At 45.9% G+C, this 19,363-nt stretch overlaps 6 protein-coding genes across 6 annotated transcripts; 1 reads left to right on the top strand and 5 right to left on the bottom strand.

Moving 5' to 3' along the window:
* Nucleotides 1-369: 369 nt before the first annotated feature.
* Nucleotides 370-5,009, bottom strand: AOL_s00215g913 (uncharacterized protein; the record flags this gene model as incomplete). The annotated part of the gene is made up of 8 exons (XM_011130115.1): nucleotides 370-638; nucleotides 708-1,223; nucleotides 1,291-1,605; nucleotides 1,673-1,838; nucleotides 1,918-2,338; nucleotides 3,958-4,592; nucleotides 4,678-4,775; nucleotides 4,901-5,009. The coding sequence occupies 8 exons, from the start codon at nucleotides 5,007-5,009 to the stop codon at nucleotides 370-372; spliced, it is 2,529 nt and encodes an 842-aa protein (XP_011128417.1).
* A 1,165-nt stretch (nucleotides 5,010-6,174) lies between these two features.
* Nucleotides 6,175-8,583, bottom strand: AOL_s00215g912 (uncharacterized protein; the record flags this gene model as incomplete). The annotated part of the gene is made up of 3 exons (XM_011130114.1): nucleotides 6,175-7,156; nucleotides 7,220-7,811; nucleotides 7,899-8,583. 3 exons carry the CDS (start codon nucleotides 8,581-8,583, stop codon nucleotides 6,175-6,177), a joined length of 2,259 nt encoding a protein of 752 aa, XP_011128416.1.
* A 3,493-nt stretch (nucleotides 8,584-12,076) lies between these two features.
* Nucleotides 12,077-13,428, top strand: AOL_s00215g911 (uncharacterized protein; the record flags this gene model as incomplete). The annotated part of the gene is made up of 2 exons (XM_011130113.1): nucleotides 12,077-13,027; nucleotides 13,087-13,428. The coding sequence occupies 2 exons, from the start codon at nucleotides 12,077-12,079 to the stop codon at nucleotides 13,426-13,428; spliced, it is 1,293 nt and encodes a 430-aa protein (XP_011128415.1).
* Nucleotides 13,429-13,711: 283 nt separating this feature from the next.
* On the bottom strand, nucleotides 13,712-14,351 carry AOL_s00215g910 (uncharacterized protein; the record flags this gene model as incomplete). Its single annotated transcript, XM_011130112.1, has 2 exons — nucleotides 13,712-13,838; nucleotides 13,909-14,351. 2 exons carry the CDS (start codon nucleotides 14,349-14,351, stop codon nucleotides 13,712-13,714), a joined length of 570 nt encoding a protein of 189 aa, XP_011128414.1.
* Nucleotides 14,352-16,113: 1,762 nt separating this feature from the next.
* AOL_s00215g909 (uncharacterized protein) lies at nucleotides 16,114-17,109 on the bottom strand (the record flags this gene model as incomplete). Its single annotated transcript, XM_011130111.1, has 3 exons — nucleotides 16,114-16,449; nucleotides 16,526-16,678; nucleotides 16,759-17,109. The coding sequence occupies 3 exons, from the start codon at nucleotides 17,107-17,109 to the stop codon at nucleotides 16,114-16,116; spliced, it is 840 nt and encodes a 279-aa protein (XP_011128413.1).
* A 1,523-nt stretch (nucleotides 17,110-18,632) lies between these two features.
* AOL_s00215g908 (uncharacterized protein) lies at nucleotides 18,633-19,337 on the bottom strand (the record flags this gene model as incomplete). Its single annotated transcript, XM_011130110.1, has 2 exons — nucleotides 18,633-18,766; nucleotides 18,839-19,337. The coding sequence occupies 2 exons, from the start codon at nucleotides 19,335-19,337 to the stop codon at nucleotides 18,633-18,635; spliced, it is 633 nt and encodes a 210-aa protein (XP_011128412.1).
* Nucleotides 19,338-19,363: the final 26 nt, after the last annotated feature.

The raw sequence follows: 19,363 nt of genomic DNA, 5'->3' as shown, positions 1-19,363 counted from the left end.
GGGTGTCAGTGGTTGGATTCTCGATGGCATCATCGGCTTGGCAATGCCATCCCACGCAGCACGCAGCTGGAGAAGATACGAGATTCCACGCGAAATTGGAGAGCCCTCAGCTTGTCTAATAATCGGGTTATACCTAATCATTTACATAGAATAACTAAACACTTTTCCAACGCCCTTGCCTAATTGAGGATTTCAGGGGGAAAAAATTTAAAAGAAAAAAAAAAAAAAAGAAACAACCCCCATCTAGCCTTGCGCTCGAGATGCATCTACATCGTTTCGTCAGGGCCTATTTTAAATATATGGCTCTGATTCGCTAAATCTAGTCGCTCACGTGCGACGTTGTCAGATCTATGGGTCTTCGTAACATAATCATCTCAGTAGCAAAAGCGACACGACTAGAAATCCTATATGTTTCCATAGTCGTGGTGGTAGCAGCGCTGTAGCGGGGCTACTTGTACCTGTTTGCTTGCCGTACGTAATATCGATTGTGCTTGTCGCCATTATAGTCATTGCCCAAGTCCCCACGGATGGGACACTATCTTTCCCTATTCCAATTTCGACGATATTCTGTCCTACTGGATCAAAATTTGTTTGTGCCATTGCCACTCTCGCGTTGTCGAGATCATAAACAACGTATGCTACAAGTTTTTAACATGAGTCAGGAAGTGAATAACCCAAAAGATTTATTGTAGGGGTTTTGGACTGACCAGACCGTAGAAATGTATCACCAAAGAGACATACAGTTTCCTTTGGAGAACTCGCAATCCCCAAGGCACAAATATCCGACCCATCCAGATTCTTCGCCATGCCACCCGAGTACTTCGTCAGGGGCAGTATCAACTCCGTCATTGGTACTCGTATAGTGAGGGTGTATGAAAAGGAGTACTCCACATAAACATCATCTGTCGGGTAGTTGCAATCAATGATGTAGAGATTAAGCTGGTGGGAAAGCTTTGCACCGGTTTGATTCGCGATTGACCAGGCTAAAGGGTGGGGTAGAAAAGTAAGACTGCTTCCAGAGTCCAGAATGACGGTTGCTGGGAGGTATCTCGAAGTAAAATTGACATGCGATTTCCCGTTTGAGAACGCGACAGCAGTCAGGGGAACAGCGAAGGCAAGTGGCTCTTCTTGGCCCGGTGCGACTTCGATAGGTATGCTCGTAAGCTGTCCTGTGAACCTTTCACTATCAATGCCACCAAACAATATCGAGCCCGTGTCAGAAGCTAGCGAAGACTTTGTCAGTATACAAACATATATATGTACTAAGCCAGCTCGACGGACTCTACATACCAAAATCATCCAACCATAGGCTGAAAGCCTTAGATTTGATTAACCCTTGCGTAACCATCTCCCCCAGGAGACTGGGATAGATCCCCATACCTCCAGGGGAGTTGCTCGCCTGGTCAGCTTCAAACCCAACCCCTAAGATCCCGTATGATAGGTTTGCCGTGGTCGCAACCCCGATTTGCATACCCTCGACGGTTGCCCCGCCTACGGTAAATGTATCTTCGGCATAGTCACCCTCTGCACCAGTGCCGTCCGCATATAAAATACCAAAGCGATCTTTCCCTAAGAGCTTGAATGTTGATGAGGCGTCTCGATTGACTAATAGAAAAGGATCAATGTTAGGTGTTGTGGTGGAAGTAGACTTAACAGCCTAAATGTGACCTACAAGATCCAAAGCTGCAATCTGTATTCCAAAGATCGTAATCAGCAGGGCCATGACAGGCAGCGAGAGACTCCGAAAGAACCCAGATATCTGAACTGGCTGTGTCTATTTGCAATTGCATCGACTGCGGCGGGGTTCCAACGGTGACATTGGCAAGATAGAGAATGCCCTAGAGGTCGCATGGATATTTAACATTACTATTCGGATACATGAGGCCGCACAAATCTTCATTGGGTGATATAAAGTACCTTGTTCTCAAGCAGTTGGTGTACAATATCGTCTGGGAGATCATCCGAAGCGTCGCCGTCGTCTCTCGATTCTAGACGTCGCCCTTCGATAAATTCATCATCAAGAACGACGTTTCTATATTCAAAGGTATTGTCGCCTCGCTTCAACGGGCGCGGCTGGTGCTTTCCAGGCGTTCTTATCCCGTACTTCTGAAACGGGATTGGGAAAATCGTCGGTGGACTTGCGATTGCCAAGGTTATTCGGGTAAGGAATAAGAATGCAACCAGGGATTGAGCGAGTCCGCTGGAAGGCCGAACATGTGTTGTCGTGTGTGCAGCCGCCACAGACCTCATCGTTTTGCCGCTTCCACCAGAAAGTAGACCCGAGAAGTCGCTAACGGTAGGGACAGCATTGGTCACTGGAGGAGAAGGTTTGGAAATGCTAGTTAGTCAGAAAGTAATGCTTAGAAGAAGTGCACCGGAAGTAAATCGACCAATGACCTACCAACAGTCTCGGCTACAATGGTACCCAAAAGCACGGTTCTTGGGAACAGTCGAAGGAGATCATATCGAGGTATATAACAAAATCAATATCGAGAGAGAGAGGGGGGAGAGGGAGAGAGAGGAGAGAACCGGGATGGAACAAAATTTTAAAATGGCCGGGTCAGAGGCGATTACATATATTTCCAAGAGTACAACTAAAGAATGCCGCGCTTCAGGTTCCTTGCATCCGTTTGAATCGTCGTTTGATTGCGAAGGAAAGAGGAAGGAATCCGAGGAGTGATGACGAGTACTCTGCGCTAGACAGGGGCCAACTTTATCTTGATGAATGCCGAAACCCGAGAAACCCCAAACATTCAAATCGATAGCATTTCTGGAGCTCATGTTCATGTTCCATCCCAAGGGCCCCGAGAGTTTGGCAAGGGGAGCCGAGAGTCGTGGCACCCCCGCGATTCACAGATATCAAAATGCTACCGGCCTTTTCATGTCGTTGGGTGACGCGTCCCTGCCTTGTAATCAAAGTCAATGATCCGATCCAGCAACATGCATATGGCTGATGTCCAGATTGAATTTTCCCGCCGTCGATCGTCAATTCAAGAATAAAGTCCGCTATCACAACATTAACTTCTAAATTTTATTCCATATGTTAACTTACCTTTTTGTCAGTGTATTATAATTATCTTAAGTATATACTTTATATAAGTATGTATATGCCATCACGTCCAGTTAGGTAGAGTTAATTTAACATTGACCACTGGCCGTGAAGTCCAGCTCAGGTTAACCGGGGACTGATCTGAGAGTGACCCCATGCGGTATGCATGCCCGTAACGACCAGCTACGGTACCTATAACGTTATTTTGTTACCTGGAGTTCTGCCCTGCCGAATGATCAAGACTTAATACGGGGCCGCGTCACTATCTGCAAGCCGACACCCACAATTTGTGTTCCTCGAAAGTCTTCCCTGCGAAATCTCAACTCTATCTGTACATGCACGTGCAGGCCAGATCGCAGAAGTTCGTATCCCACAAGATTCAATATATACTGCGTTCTCATCCAATTAGTTGGGTATCCGGTAGAAGCGTCAACTGGTTGTTAATTCGAAATCTCAGGGGTGCATAAGCTTGTAAGGGATGAATTTAAGTCTCACCCAAACCCGGATTGCACAATCTTCTGACCGCATCTGTCGACATGATGTAAATTCCAACACCAACTCGAAATATTCGCCGGATAAGCATGTACACTAAGTAAGCAAGCAAGTACCTATACATATGTCTACAATGCAAAGTAGATAATGGACACCGGCACCATATGAAGGGTAGGTTCCTGCCGCGACCTCCTTTTAAGCCCCTCAAAGTCCAATTAATCCAACACCGCAACTTGTTAAAAATAAGGATATTAAACCGTTTTTTTAAAAAAAATCACATACAGTCTTTACGAAGAATAACATCTTTCAGCTCGAATTAATTAGTCGCAGACTTACTATACATAAATCCAAAAATGCAACATAAATAGGCAGATAAACTCAATTGCCTAAGAGGTAGTCATTTGCGATAAACTAACCCGTCCCACCTCCCGAGCGCAATAAACCCATCCTCGAACTCCCTAGGCCTATCTTGTCTCTCATAACAACTTTGTGTCCTGTTGATTTGTAGACTCCACATATCATCCCCACCCTGCGTCGCAAACTCCTTCTTTCTAAAGCTATTCCCTGTATACTCCAATCCCTTTGGTCCGTCCATTAAGGGTCGCCCAAGTTCATCAACCGGTGGCTTTATTCTTCGACAAAAGTCAAGCCTGGCAACTTGGTCCTGATGCCTGCTAATATAATTCGTATAGATCTCCCTCGCGATCTTGGCAATATAGGAGCAATTGATATTAACATTCTCAGTGCTTTTGTTGCAAAGGAAGATACCGGCGGTGCCAAAACATGATTGTAAGAAGCATCCGGAGGGTAAGGCCATGCATTTGGAATCGACAGGGAAGGAATCGATTATTTCTACCGCTGGGAGGATGTCTCCGTAAAGCGCCCCTGTTGTTGAACTATTCCCTTGGTCGTGGCAATCGAATGACTGTCCGTGCTGAATTGGATTAACGACACCGGCTTGTACCGCTCGTTGGTGCGGTTGCACCGGGTTTACGGGAATTTCTTTTATCTCATATTTATGGTCTTCGGATTCCAGGCTTTCGAACATCAACTATTACACGTTAATGCCCTGGTTAACTTCTCGTATCACGTATATGCTATGCAGTATGAAAACTCGGTTTGTAACAAAATCTTACAATATCATCATCTGGCCTTTTTGCAGCGTTGGATTCGCAAGCCTCAAAGTTGAACCAATCGCATGGCCCCGCCAAAGTCACTTCCTCCATACCTCCGTCTATCCAATTCACAAAAGCTCGAAGTTTGGGAACCTGGTGCCAGACAAATCTGAACATTAGTAAATGTCAAATACATATCCCAAATATTAAATAAGGAATTTGGTAAGTGGTGCATGGTGCATACCTGGCTCAAAATCTTCTCCCCAAATCGAATCCCTTCCACCATTACCACCCAATACTGGATCCACAATGCCGCCACGACATTTACTAGAAACACTGAATCTAAAGGCCATTCCTCTACATTCAGCCCTCCAAAACCAAATACACCCGACACTGTCAGGTTAGCCGTAGTAGGCGACATCAATGAAGTCACCGGAATACGCATATGCCCACTGCGCTGTTGTACTATTAATACTGTCGTCTAGACTCGAAGCCTCTTACTCGATTAAGCAGCTGCTGGATATCCCAAAACTTCAACTCCTAGATTTGACCACCTAAAAGATCGCTATAAAAATTGAAGCAAATAAATAAATCTCATGTTCTTGCTGCCTTTTGTCATCAGATATTAAATTAAACTTAACACCATGGCAATAATACGGTCTTAAGCTTGATCTAATCCCAAGTCCCGACCCAAACGCACAGCATATCGCAACTGTTTCAGGGTGTTCACGGACTAATACCTAACCATATACTTTGAAGTTGGTTTTCTTGGCTATACGGCGCAGGCCCTCTAATTACTGGTAATTATAGTACCCCAGGAGTCAACCTCATGCGAATTTGACAACAAAATGTTGGACCGGCCCTAGAGACCAGGCGCAGATGAGGGCAGGGGATCAGCCCATGTGTTTTTTTCGTAGCGAACATACTTAGGCATGGGGCGTCTGCTCTAACGCCGTTGTAATCTTTGACAGGAAAGTGTTATAGCGTTGTTGAATTGCATGAAGTGCATAGCCTCCGCGCCGTCCCACAAAATGCTCCTTCGGTGGCCAGCCCAAATATAATCGAGAGGCAATATAATGTTGTAAATATTTCTTGCACGCTTGCGTTGAAATGTCGCAAGCGGCGCAAAATACTGAGAATTTGCCATTGGCTTGGTCTCATTGGCATTGGCCCATACATCGTGTGTTAATGCTACTATACAAGAAACTCCGCCGTATAATTAATTAATTGATCACGACGCCTAAGTAGAAGTGACCACGCCAACTTGATAAAAAGGAAACACAGCACTACCACAGTCTCGCTGAAGAAGAAAATGATTGCTGGGGGGTGGTCTGCACGACCGTGAAAATGGGACCCGTAAACAACCGAATCCAGTTCGAATGGATATCATGCCTACCTGCAAGAAAGAGAAAAAAAATACAAATCATAAAAAAGGTCGTGAATCGAAAGCATACGCCTAAAGCTCCAAGCAAGGAAATGAACATTGATCGTCGTAATATGTCATGATAGCTAATATCACTACTCCGGGATATTACCTGGCATCTCCACCCTAACGGTCCTCCCGTTGGGCTTCTTAACGCTAGGAGGAGTAATCCGAATCGCTGGAACCCTTGGGGCCGCTGGCATCTCGACGGGAGCAAATAGTTGTTCCAATTGCTGGTCAATATCACCGGATCGGGGAGGTGGGCTCATAATGGATGCAGCTGCTGTCGGTTGAGTTGGAACGTCACCTGGCATCTCGTAATATACGGTGGGCACAGGTCCATTGGCCTTAGCTTCCATCTTGAGGCTATCTGAGCCCATTCCCATGGCTTTCTTTTCTTCCGCCATGATACCACCATCAGCAGCAATCTTCTTCTTCCATTTGTCCCTCGTAAGCTTGGCCATCCGCCTTGCACATTCCTTCATGTCGGTTCCAACTTCCGGCCCAGCAAGGTAGACTTTTGTGGCCGTACTAACTTCACTCAACCGCGACCATTCGTTTAGAGCAACCTCGCCAACACCGGCATCCACGTTGAACCTGAAATATCTATTTTTGCTAATCCCATATCTCGTCAACTCCTCATTTAGAACATACTGATGTGTCGTTTCGCAGTAGTCGATTTTCGTCATTAATCGTCGTCTAGCCTGCGTGAATTGATCCAAACTTGTCCCAAGATTTTCCCACCATTGGACTTTGTTGTCTCCTTCCCGTGCTCCTTCGGGGCGTTTTCCGGTTCCGAGAGACACGATAAGGCCAACTTCTCTGCCTGGCCACTCGTTTACACACGCTTCCTCGAGAACCGTTGGTGTCGGATTATATCGTCCGGTCCCCTCGTCTAAAAATACATCCTGGTTAATACGGATAGATTTGAAAGCTGCAAGCGTGGCACATGTGGCGCGACCAGCTTGCCAGATCCGACAATCGGGATAAGACATAGATTCGACACCCGATGAGTATGTTCGGAATATTGCAGGCGTTGAGTCGCTAGAGGAACCTTTGTAAACTGCCGTTATCATACTAAATGGGTCGCATGGTCAGTATTGAAATTTACCGGAACTTGAGGCTAAACAGAAGACTTACGTTTTGCATCTGCCCTTTCTCTTATCATGCATCAGCGCATCAGCATTTCCTTGGCGGAGTTTTCTCCCACCCTCCAGTGAGGCGATCCTGCTAGCTTCTGCGATCGCTTTGATACTATCTGTTCTCCCCATAAGACTCATTCGTCGCTCGAGCTCCTTTTCTTCATCTTCGTAATGGCCTCCACTTGGCTCTAGATCCCAATCCTCGTCCTCTGAGTTCATCTCCATATTTAGGTCGAGATGATCGTGTTTCGTTCTCTCATATACAACTGTTCGAATCGCTCTCTCCAGTTTAGAGGCTTTGTATAAAGTTTCGCCATAAGGGATTCCGACAAATCGTTTATCTGTTTCAAAAACATAGCGGGTCATTCTGGTATAGACGTCTTTGCAAGTCTGGACTGACATCCGAAGGCGACCCAGCATAATGGCAATTAGGCCCCCCGTACCAGTCCCTCCAATAAGATCGAATACCTCGCACGGCTTTGTAACCTCTTCTCCGCGTCGGGGTGCGCGACCGTGAATTTCAACGAAAATATCATGCATGAGGGCCTCGAGGAGAAGTAGTGTAGAGTATCCACGGATCCCACCGCCATCTGAGTCCAAGAATGTTGTTAGTCATTGTCAATCATACAATACTATGGAAAAATGGAATCAAATAGACAGAAGTGAGTGGGTATTACCTAGCGAAAGAATCCTTAAACGTGATCTCGCGGCATTCTTAGATCTTCTTAATCGCTCCATTTCACCAAGGTGAGCTTTACCCTTTGTGCTTTTCGAAGCCCCTCGTGGCCTCTGCGCCCTAGCATCACTTGTCGCCTGCGACTGCGATAAGCTTATCTGGCTCATCTGAAGATTGGAACTACTTTGCAAATTGTACACTGGGTTTTGGGGCGGAGATTTTGGTGGTGGTACAGGCGGTGAATCATCAGCCCTCGGAGGGAGGAAGGTAGATGACGAAGAGGGCGGGATTTGCGACGGGGGGCCAGGCCATCGTTGGTCGTCAGATTTTCTCCTGTGCGTATCCTCTGACAGTGAGGGTAGTTGGGGTATTCTCGGCAGAGAACTTGATGCCGGATTTTGATTGACTCTAGAAGGAACATTATGCCTCTCTTGTCGGCCATGATCGTTTTGTGTCGATGTATGTTCGCGAGGGGGCAGAGGCGGTAGATTTGAAGTATTCGGATGATGATGGCCGTCTGGTAAGTTTGGCAACTTTGGTGGCCTAGGAGGAGGGGCCTGAGAGGAGGACGATGAGGAAGGACCACCGGCCTGAAAATAGTTCGATTGCGCTGGAGTTGGAGTCGCGGGAGGAGTGACGGGGTAGGGAGGCACGAAGCCGGTTGGGTTGGGGAGCCTCCCAGCCATGGCTGGCTGATAGACGTAGTTTTCCTTATCGGCCGGACGAATTCTGTTATCCAAAAATATCAAAGCTAATATGCTGTTGGCGACACTATCGGAAGAGTATGAAAAGCTAGAATCGAAGGTGGCGATGGCGGTTGATGGATAGAAATGGAAGGCTGGAGGTTGTGATGGATGGATGACTGAGGATAGGGTAATATTGGTTCAAAGGCTGGAGGCAAGGTAAGGCAGTAAGACTGGCGGACCAAACCCGCCGCCCAGCTCGTTCGGCTTGGCGAATGCAACAACAATCAACCCAGCTGCTCAGGCACATATGCATGTAGGTAGTAACGTACTACATGAACTCGGAATGCATCAAATGAAACGTCAAAATTGAAAGGCGTTTTCAGCACTGAATTCCAGATTGGGAAGATATCCTTTTTTCAAAGTGAAGCGTGAGGCGGGTCGCAAGGTATGAACGTGTACGCCAAAGCTACGGCGCCTGAAGCAACTACTTCGAAACTAGCAACTGCTTGAAGCTGTAGGTCCTAAGAATAATTCAACGATCAAAGGTAGCACAGATAAATCCGAGGAGGGGTTTGGGTTATAAACGGCGACGGGCAGCCAGACGTGTCGCGGCTTTGTGGCTTCGTAGGATACATAATCTAACAATAATAGTCTATATCGAACCTACCGCCATCCGCCTCTCTCTTTTTCGGTAAGCTGCCTTCTAAGCTCTCTTCATCTACCCCATATTCTCGTATAGGATGGAAAGGCTAAGCCTGGGTTCGTAGATCTCACCAGCGTCCTAAAAACAGACTACGCTTCCTTTCGCAGAAAGGATATGTGGAAACGGGAACAGATGGCATTCTTCATCAAGCACGGAATTTAACGCTCGCATCTAGAAGAAAATATAGCAGGACAAGGTTAGTCCGGTGAATGCAGTATGAAAGTCCTCAGGTACCGTCAGTTATTGCGTTCCCGCTCCATTCCTTCAACCTTGCCGGACACCGACCCAGAGGTGTGTGGCCATCCGTTGACTTTCCGGCTGCCTCGATCCAGGCCTGTCTACGTCATCCTAGCTCTCCAAGACCCTTGACCTCCCCTTGGCGGTCCAGGATGACTAAAAAGATTTGTCGCTGAGCCAATCGTAATTCATAACCAGAAAAGGAACAGTTGCCAATGATTGGCCTAGCCCACACATGATCCAACAAACCTTGCTCTATATATGCATATGCATGCTTTGACTTGGGCGGTCATTATCTCATTCTCTCTAAGAGCCAGAGCTTCCAGATCCAGCATAATTGGACGGAATGGTTCACGGGCCATTGATCTGTTCAATTTTGAACCCAGTGTTCTATTATTTGAGACAAGGCAATGGCAAAATATCCACAATGCAATAGGCAAATTTAATTGATGCAATATAGCATCAATATTTCAACTGTGGCCAAAACTGTGGCTGGTGTAGAACCAAGCTCCTTTGATAATATATGGAAACAGGATTTTTATCGGAACCTCCGGGGAACGCGACGTTTGCTGGATGGATGGATGGGTGGATGGACGGATAGCTTCTGCTAGATGTTCGTACTTCTAAACAAATGTCTACATAGTTCAGGTTATACGGAGTTATCGTGAAGCCGCCAAAGCTAAGTCACTTGACCAGACAATCTCGATGGAAAGACTGTAGCAAATACTAGCTGGACTATAGAGACCCCGAATTTCACGAAAGGCAAATTGAAAACTATTTGTATGCATCCAGCAAAGATAAGTATGCGAGCGTCTGGCCCCGAGACTACATTTAGGGGTGGTCTCGAGGCTAATTTAGGGGTGTATGTGAGCTTTACCCAGTTGCATGCAATATTGGGAACCAATGGTTTAGCTTAGAGCTGGTCAGAAGCTAGGCAGTCGATTTAGATTTCGTAATCGCCTCGAAATCATGGGCTCGACTCGCAAGGTATTCAAGGGCCTCCACCATAGCTTCTAGTATACCCCCCGGCCGCGTCTTTAAACCCCAGATCTAGATAGTAGCAAAGAAACTCGCCATTTACAGATCTCCTTTGATCCAACCGGGGCTCTTCTGTCAACTTCATAGATCCGTACTTGAGCTTTAATCCAATACGCAAGATAAATCCGTTAAGATATAAGACCGTGGAGATATAAGATAAGTTCACAACGTTGATCACTATATTACGATCTATATATTCGGGCGTTATTGTTGGTGCACCTGCTTATTCGTATGTATTATAAGTTCACGATCGTATAAGCTCCCACAGAGCATGCAATTTAGCCAAGGGTAAAAGTCTAGTAAGCGGTAGCTCCAGCTTGTCTCGTCGCGAGACTCCTCAACTGTGCTTGAGCACATAGCAACGTGAATTCGCGCAGCTCAATTTTGGATCTCTCAACCTTTGTAATTACTAGTACACTAAAACTTCCTCCAAAAACAACTGTATTTGAGGGATATTCAAGGTAACTTTGGAGCACACGAATGGAACCACGTACACCCACCAAAGAACATGATAACCATGGTCTTGCTACATATATAAGAAAGTGTGGTGTCGCCAGGCAAAAATTGACACGGGAACCCTGTAGGCCTCTGGTACTGTTAGACTTTGTCCAACCTTGTGTGATATCTACTTAGTAGGTACCTAGGTAACCATCATAACGTTAGGCCGCCAGCTGGTACACCGGTGGTTATATACTGTCCCTATTGAGCATATTTGCTTCTCTCAATATTAATACTGAATAGCCCTCTAGCCCCAGGTATCTAAACATATAATAGAGGTGGGGATCTCACTTACCAAGTATCAATTAAATTCTGTAGACATGTTCGAATGCACAATTATAGTAACAATCGGCTACCAACCTACAAAAAAAGAGGACCATGTCCTTCATGCTTCAACTTACATCTGTGTTGCCTGTGCCATTTCAGAAATCAAGCTTTCCGACAAGACGCTTCAGGAAACACAAGCTTTCTAGCTTGCCCTGCTCCATGCAAATGCAAAGATGTTAACATCACGACCCACCAGGCCACTTTTTACCCATTTTATGACACTTGATCGGATGGACAGGCGGCATTTCACTTGAAGCATTAACAAGCTTGGCTGCCTTGCCAGGCCCAATACAGATATCTATTCCCTGAATCACTAACTTGGTAGAGTTGATAACGTAATGCATCAGCTCTCAGCCCAACTAGCTTCGTCACAATCCGCGCAGTACTAATGTTTCTGCTCCAATTGGGGGGATTTCATACAGCCGTAATCAATGGGCTGAACCTATTGTTCTTCTCTTCGGAAGTATAAAGAAAAGCTTATTATTCCCACGTCCTTCAAGTTAAGCACCACGATCTCTGGTTTACAGACATAATCGTTCTTTGATCGGATCTAAGGTTTCGAATCCGCGAACCGAATTGAACGTTGAACCTACGTCCCAATTCAACCCATATAGGGCCTCGTTCCCAGACATCACAAAGAGCAAGAACGTATCCATTTTTGAAAATACCACACCAACACATGCGTCACTCATGGCCAACCCCTTCCACGTTCTGATCGTAGGTGCGGGTTCCGCCGGCCTCGCCGCTGCCGTCCTCCTCCACAAGACCCTAACAACCCACTCTCTCCCCTTCAGAATCTCCATCTTCGAACTTCGCTCTGGTCCATCAACTCTAGGGGGCGCCATCAACCTCACTCCTAACGCCGTCAAACTCCTCGATCACATAGGAATCCTGAAAGATCTCAAAAATTCAGGATGTTCTGTAAAAACAATAGAAATAATTTCCTCTCGTACCCTCACCCCACTCGGAAATCTGACCTTCGGAGACGTAGACCGCTATGGCGCCAACAGTCTACGTATCGCGCGTAAAGATCTTCAAGCAGCTCTCCTCGCTAAAGTCGCAGAATTGGGGATTGAGGTTCTATTCTCCAAACGGTTAGAAAATATAGAACAAACGGCAAATGACATTACGGCTTTATTTATCGACGGATCTAGTGTAATTGGTGATATCCTTCTCGGCTGCGATGGAACCCATTCCGCCGTCAGGAAATGCATCGATCCCGACCGTAAACCAATCTATACCGGTCTCTCGAACACTTATTCCTATGTCAACCCAAAGGACTTGTCTTCACTACCACTCAAAGATACATCCGCGATCATCCAATGCCGTGTTGGATCTCTCCTTCTAACGTGGAGCACCCCATCCAGATCCGAAAAGCTATTCTGGGCGGCGGTAATGGAGGTCCCTGCACCCCAAGATCTGTCAAAAGATGGGTGGAGAACCATGGGCGATGATGTCACAAAGATGAAGCAGAGAGTAAAAGATACATATTGCTCCGAAAGAGATCCCCAGATGGGATTTTTCGCTGATTTGTTGGAGCAAACGAACGACGATGTATACTTTTATCCCGTATGGAAGCTCGAGATGAGTGATAAATGGTGGGAAGGAAGGTGTTTATTGCTTGGGGATGCAGCCCATGCTGTAAGTTCTGCTATCTTGTCTAGTATTCGAGTCGATTATATATACTAAGAGTTTCACAGATGCCACCATTAGCACAGGGTGTTGGATTAGCCGTTGAAGACGCCGCTCTTCTTGATAAGTTACTAAACGCTCACATTCAGAACACTAAAAATGCAAATAACGGGGATATCAACATGAAAGAAGTACCTTGGGAGGATATCTCCAAACGGCTAGTAAAAATCAGAATGCCAAGAGTAAAAAAGGATTACGACCGATCAGTTGGCGGGTTTGAGGGATTGAAGGATAAAGGATGGTTCGCTGCGGCGCTTAAGGACTGGCTCGTATGGTTCTACCTATGGGCGGTAGGTGTCAAGTTCGATGAGGCTTTCAAGTATGATGTTATGAAAGAGCTCCTGGATTAAAGTAGCTGTTGGTTGTCTTGCTGTTTATTCAAATTTCGGCGCTTTCCTTCAATTTTCTCAAGTTTTTATAGCTTATTTATTTTATTCATAACATCATCATCACCGGAAAGTTCTGGACTTGGGTAATATTCTCTTTCATTGCAAGAATTACAATTTTTATATTTAAAACAGCCGTCCTGAGAATGATAGAAATTCAAGAGCAAGACCTATCCCCACCCCTCACAAACGGGAGTGAATAACACTAGATCTATAAAAACCTGGCAAAATAATGAAGTTCGAGTTTCTAAACAGCGGCAACGTGGCCTCGACGTCCAAACCGTCGTTTCTCACCGACAACAACTGGTTCGCCAGCAACGTCACGCTTGCGAGCCAAAAAGAACGAGATAATCATTGTCAGGAAGAAAAAGATACTAGAATTCAATATTTAGTATTGTATATATAATACGATTGTAGAAAAAGATAGTAGGGTGATCGGCTTACATTTGAATGATCAATAAAGCGGCAGCTAATCGGATCAAGTTGCAGTTCCTGAACTCTCCGCTAGTGGAGAACCTGTCACTACTCTCTCTAGTGTAGATCAAGAAAACGGCCAACGGGTTTCTAGAGCATCGAATGTGGTAATTGTGACGGAACAGAATAGTAGAGGCGATATATCCGACGAAGAGAGCAAAGTCGGCGATAGCGCTCACAATCTGAAGGGCACCTTTGAGACAACAGATAGTGATAATCGAGAAGGTGGTAAAAACGATAGCGGCAGCCGAGAAGCCAAGAGGAACATCGACAGCATTGATACTGGTGTATCTAGCCTTCTTGATTTGGTGATGGAACCAAGCAAAGATGCCAGTGAGGATGACGGCAAAGGCGAACTGGAAGAATCGAAGGCCCCAGAGACCAAACTTTGAGATAGAGGAACCGATAGCCATTGTGAATGAATTCGTTAACGACTTTGGGGAATTAATTGGCGGCAATGGATGTTTTGCTTGATTGGAGGTTAAGGTAGACGTTCTTGATGAAACGTTTAGGAGCTTGCTGGCTGCGAACTAGTTGAAATCCAAATACCACGAGGATGCCGTGCGATAGATTCGATGTGATCCAAAGCTAGTGAGGCAAGCCTTTGTGGGACGGTACTAATTAGAGCGGGTTTAAAGGGAGATACTTTCTCAACTATAATGAACAATTTCGAGGCTGGCCAGCTGGAAGGATGACGAGGAGCGGTTTTGAGAACTATATATGCACCCAGAACACCACACCAACCATCCGATATCTCTATCATGAATGACGAAGAGTCGACTATCGGTACACGATTACGAGTTCTTTGCATTCTAGTCAGACGTCATTCACTTGCCCAGGTGGGATTTACGATTCGATGACAATGCCGTGACACAAACATCACCGGCCACTTTTTCAATTGTTCGGGCGGTAATGTTGCTCTAAGCGAAAAAATAAAATATAAAAAATAAAAAAAACCAGTGGCCATAGCCGAATGATATCACATTCTTTCAATTCTCCAACCGCATGCCGGAATTGTTCTGTACGTTTCAACGCGGAGACCCCTGCATTCTATGACAGTTTAACGACGATAGCGTCCAGTTGTCGAGACATTCACGTCTACAAAATTGAATAAAATTTTGGAACGGAAGCCGAATTGAGGAAACCCACCTCAGAGCAGCCAAAGAATTCCATGTCAGCAGGTCCATCATTAAACAGTCACCCGAGGGCGGCGGTGCCTTTCAAGGCGGATTAGTTAGCAGTCAGTGACTGGAATTAGCACCCGCTCCATACAATGTCTTTCCTCGCATCGGATCGGAAAATTCAAGCGTGACCAATTATGTAATTCCAAGGGAACATCGACATGACAGGGGACGATACAGGATTTTAGGGTGTCCCAACAAGAGCTCGAAATTTCGGAAAGTTGTTGCCGAATGTCTTGGAAGGCTTGGTGTAACGGCATGCAGTTAGAGCTCACCGATCCGGCACAATCCGGAATGCAGAACAGGGTATGATGCCATTCCCTAAGATGGCTTTTTGGTGACGATTCTCTATGTAATCAGGGCTTAACGAGCGCCTTCCAAGTTTCCCGGAAAGAAAGAAAGAGAAAGACAATTCTTTTGTGGTCGTGCCGGCCTTGTCCAGCATCAAGCAGGTACCGGAACATTAACTTGGCAATCCGGCGTGTTTTGTGGCTGTCGAAGCCCCGGTATTGCATTGGCAAACATGGAGCGCCGCAGAGAGACAGCAGCTAGTGGCGTTAGATTTCTAAATGCGCCTCGTTCGATTTGACTATTACTAACAAACAGCTTAGCTTTGACTTTTAACTACCGAGACCACGAAACTTTCTACTCGAATCACGTAAGCCTAGTATAGCCCAGTGCATGTTGACGACCAGAGTTGACGTAAGGTGGTGCTAATCTATTTAGGGTGGTCAATGAAGCTTTGAAGGTTCCCTGAGCCGGTGATCTCAAATCTATTTTTTTAGGCTCTTCTATAACGTATATAACGTCTACGTAGTAGGACGAGATATATCATACGACACCTTATAATTACCAAAGATGAACGCTTTGAAACAGATTTAGATATAAAGCTAGCTAAGTTGTATCCGACCACGATGCTATTATACTGGATATACATTGCTTGCCACCGACAGGTATATAACCCCCAGTTACTACCCCCCCCCTCCGCAATACCTCAAAGAACATTCACACAAGTTGGAAGAGGGTCGTCTTCCAGAAAGCACTGCCTACAATCCTTAAGATTCTCCCATCCAAAGCTGGCTCTACTCGACTTGCCCGAAACACTGGCAACTTCCATAATCTCATTCTCATTTGTAAAACACTGGTCCTTATTCGGGTTCTTCCCATCGACAAATCCATAATAGCAGGGACAGACTATAGGGCACCTTTCAGGCTTTGGTGGGCATCCCTCTCCAGGATTTCGACAACCAGCTGGGTTGTTTCGAGCTTTGCAGTGATAAATGAAGAAGTCGATGGAGTTGTATTTGTTGTAGAGGTTATCCCATAGGCGCTGAAATCTCAAGAAAGCATATTAGTAACCGATACCACGCAGGCTTCTCCAGCTTCATTTACAAATATGTACATACCCTGATGTTATTCACGGTTCTATCCACTTCTATTATTGCCGCTTTGGTCAACGCAATTATAGCAGTATTTTCCTTCGCACCGGGCACTTTAACTGTGCTACGACAGACAGCAGCCCCAGCTGCTTCACGAGCAGATATTACGGCGTCGAAAAACTAAACAGAGTAAAATAAGCACAGATCTTACGCGAACTAGCTGGTACGGTGTATATAGGTTATCTAGCCACACTACTGACATTTTCATATTCCCTAAGGATAGCCTTTCTCTCAGGACAAGTCCGTGCTCTTAGCAGTCCCGGTGTTCCAGGATAAAATCTCTGAGGGTTAACAGCCGGGAACAATGTCTTTTCCATATATTTGTTTAGTCTTTGCAGCTGAAAAGTAACATTACCCGAAATATCAACAGCTCCTATCAACTTTGGCGTCCTGTCGAACTCCGCCTTGATGTGGTTTGTGAGAGTGGTTACATCTTGGAGGGCAAATTTTGGAAGTATTTTACCATCCAATCCTCGCTTGCCCCCAAGTTGACACAGAGCCGTGGGCGCAAAGGCTAGCAAGCTGAAGTAACAGACGGTGAAGACTTTCATTATGAGAGACTAGGTCTTGTGAGATATATCGGTGAGGATTTGTAAAGATGAGCGAACAGCAGAGTACAGTATTTGACCAGCGCTGTGGGAGAAATGCCTCTTCTTATACTATTTTCTATCGTGAGCCCACGTATTTATGGAGCCCAGAGAATGGGCTATATATAGGCCGAATGGAATCCGTTCAGTCGGTCAGCTTGGGTGTACTTGCGATTTTTTGTAGGTATTATTGCACAACAAGGTGTCGAAGTGAGGGATCAGCCCCAGCCGTACCATATCTTGAACTTTCTGCATCTCCTGCAGTAGTTCGGGGGACGCTCTAAGAGCAACCCCCAGGCTACCTGCAGCTGACTAGCCCGCTTTGTGTTACTGAGCCTCGGTTCACAGTTAGTCTGGGAGTCGCGTAGTCTGGGGGTTGCTAGGTTCATGGTTCTCAATGCCCTCTACATTATAAATTGAGGTCTCTAATTTCCAACTCGGTCGGAAAACTAGCCCGGCTATCTGAAAAACAGACAGGATATAAGACACGGAAAGGTGGGGAGTGAAAGCGCTAAACTGGACTGGATTCTATTCGTAGTTACTGAAGATTATATGCGTCTGCCTGTGGACTATCGTCTGCACTGTGACCTAACTGCAGGTCTGGATCCGAAAGGTTTTTAACTGAGCGAAGGGCTATTTAATTGGTAAGGTCCCTTGCTAGCCTTCGCGATCAAGATTGATAGCTGTAGATCGCGCAGAAACCTGCAGGTCTAGATTTCTTATATGAAATGCCATAATGTCTGGGATAAGATCTCAGGCTTCTATTTCACATCCCTTCTCAAGTAATATCCCTTGCTTCCGGTTAAGTTTGCAGGTGGTTAATATGCACATCACCAACACTGGATTCTTGCATATGGCTAGCACATCTTCGTCCGAACTATTGGTAGAGCGGAAATTACCGTGAAGATCTGAGTGGATAGTTGCGCTGGGTTTCGCAGCCTATCTCAATCTGGGATCAAGCGAGCCGGCAAATGCCTAAACACGGGAAGGGTGCCCAAATACTAATAAAAATCGGAGAATTTGTAATCAGTATTCCGTAGATAATTGCATTCTGGGCTACGTTTATAATTTAGCGAGCTCTGAGTGGAATCTTTAGATCTTTCACTTGCGAGGCGATGGTATATGTGCCTGGCCAGGAGGCCATGGTACCACTGCTGCCTATAGTCATTCAAGCAAGATTAGTCTGGGGTCGCGCCGAAGCGCTTGCAAGGAGCAAGCAAGATGTGATTTCGAGTTGACGCTTTGAGTATAATGTAATCTGAATTATATATTCTGCATAATAACAATACAATACTGGGGTATATCCTGCTCAATCGGAGATGATAAAAAGAAATAAATGCACAGGGTATCATGTAGGTAGTTTACAGCTCATATTTCACGTTCATGGGGATATTGATCTATCCGTTTGTATCAAGCTCACATTAGGAGCACCCCTCTAACCTTCTGTATCCCTAAGGAGCCTGGTGGTCCTAATAGGTGATAGAGGCCTAAAGCATGAAGAATAATGCTCCACCGGCAACAAAGCTCCCAAGAACCATGGAGACAAGACTTGGGATCATATGTGTTGCTGAGTTGGGGGTCTCGGTCGGAGCACTTGGACCCTCGCTGGTTTGCGATCCTTCTGCATCGATGGCAAATTCGTTAGTATTAAGAGCTTAAGAAACCTTTTTAATAGTCTGGGCATCTGACTTACGGGTATTTGAGGAGGTCGGTTCAGCTGGTCCAGTAATGCTGCCCATCGTAGTTGGGGCTTCGGTGGGAAGATCGCTTGTCTCAACCGGACCATCCGTAATGCTACCCATGGTTGGAACAACGCTCCCGGATTCATCTGTAACTGTGGCGGTGTCTGTGGCGCTAGATGTCTCTCTAGTTACGGCGAATGTCAGAGACGGGAAGGCAGAGGCGATTTTATCCCCACACTGCTGCTGAAGCTTGTTCCATACGTCTACGGCCTCTTCTTCTGTGCAAGTACCGTCTCGAGTAGTAAGACAGGTGCGGATGGCATTAAAGAAGGTATTGGAACCACAGATACAAGATGGTTTGAGGGTATCGCAGTTAGCGCGAGCGATAGCAAGGCCATAGCAAGTGGTGACACATGGAGGGAGTTCAACAGCTTTGTCGGTTTCTCGCTGTGCGGCAACAAGGGCTGGGGCAGCCAGAAGAAGACTGAGGAGAACCGAAGAGGCGTGCATTTTTTTGATATTATCGAAAATGTGTT

The sequence above is a fragment of the Orbilia oligospora genome (genome assembly GCF_000225545.1).
Source record: "Orbilia oligospora ATCC 24927 unplaced genomic scaffold scaffold00215, whole genome shotgun sequence".
Taxonomy (NCBI): domain Eukaryota; kingdom Fungi; phylum Ascomycota; class Orbiliomycetes; order Orbiliales; family Orbiliaceae; genus Orbilia; species Orbilia oligospora.
This window is presented reverse-complemented; position numbering and strand designations above follow the sequence as displayed.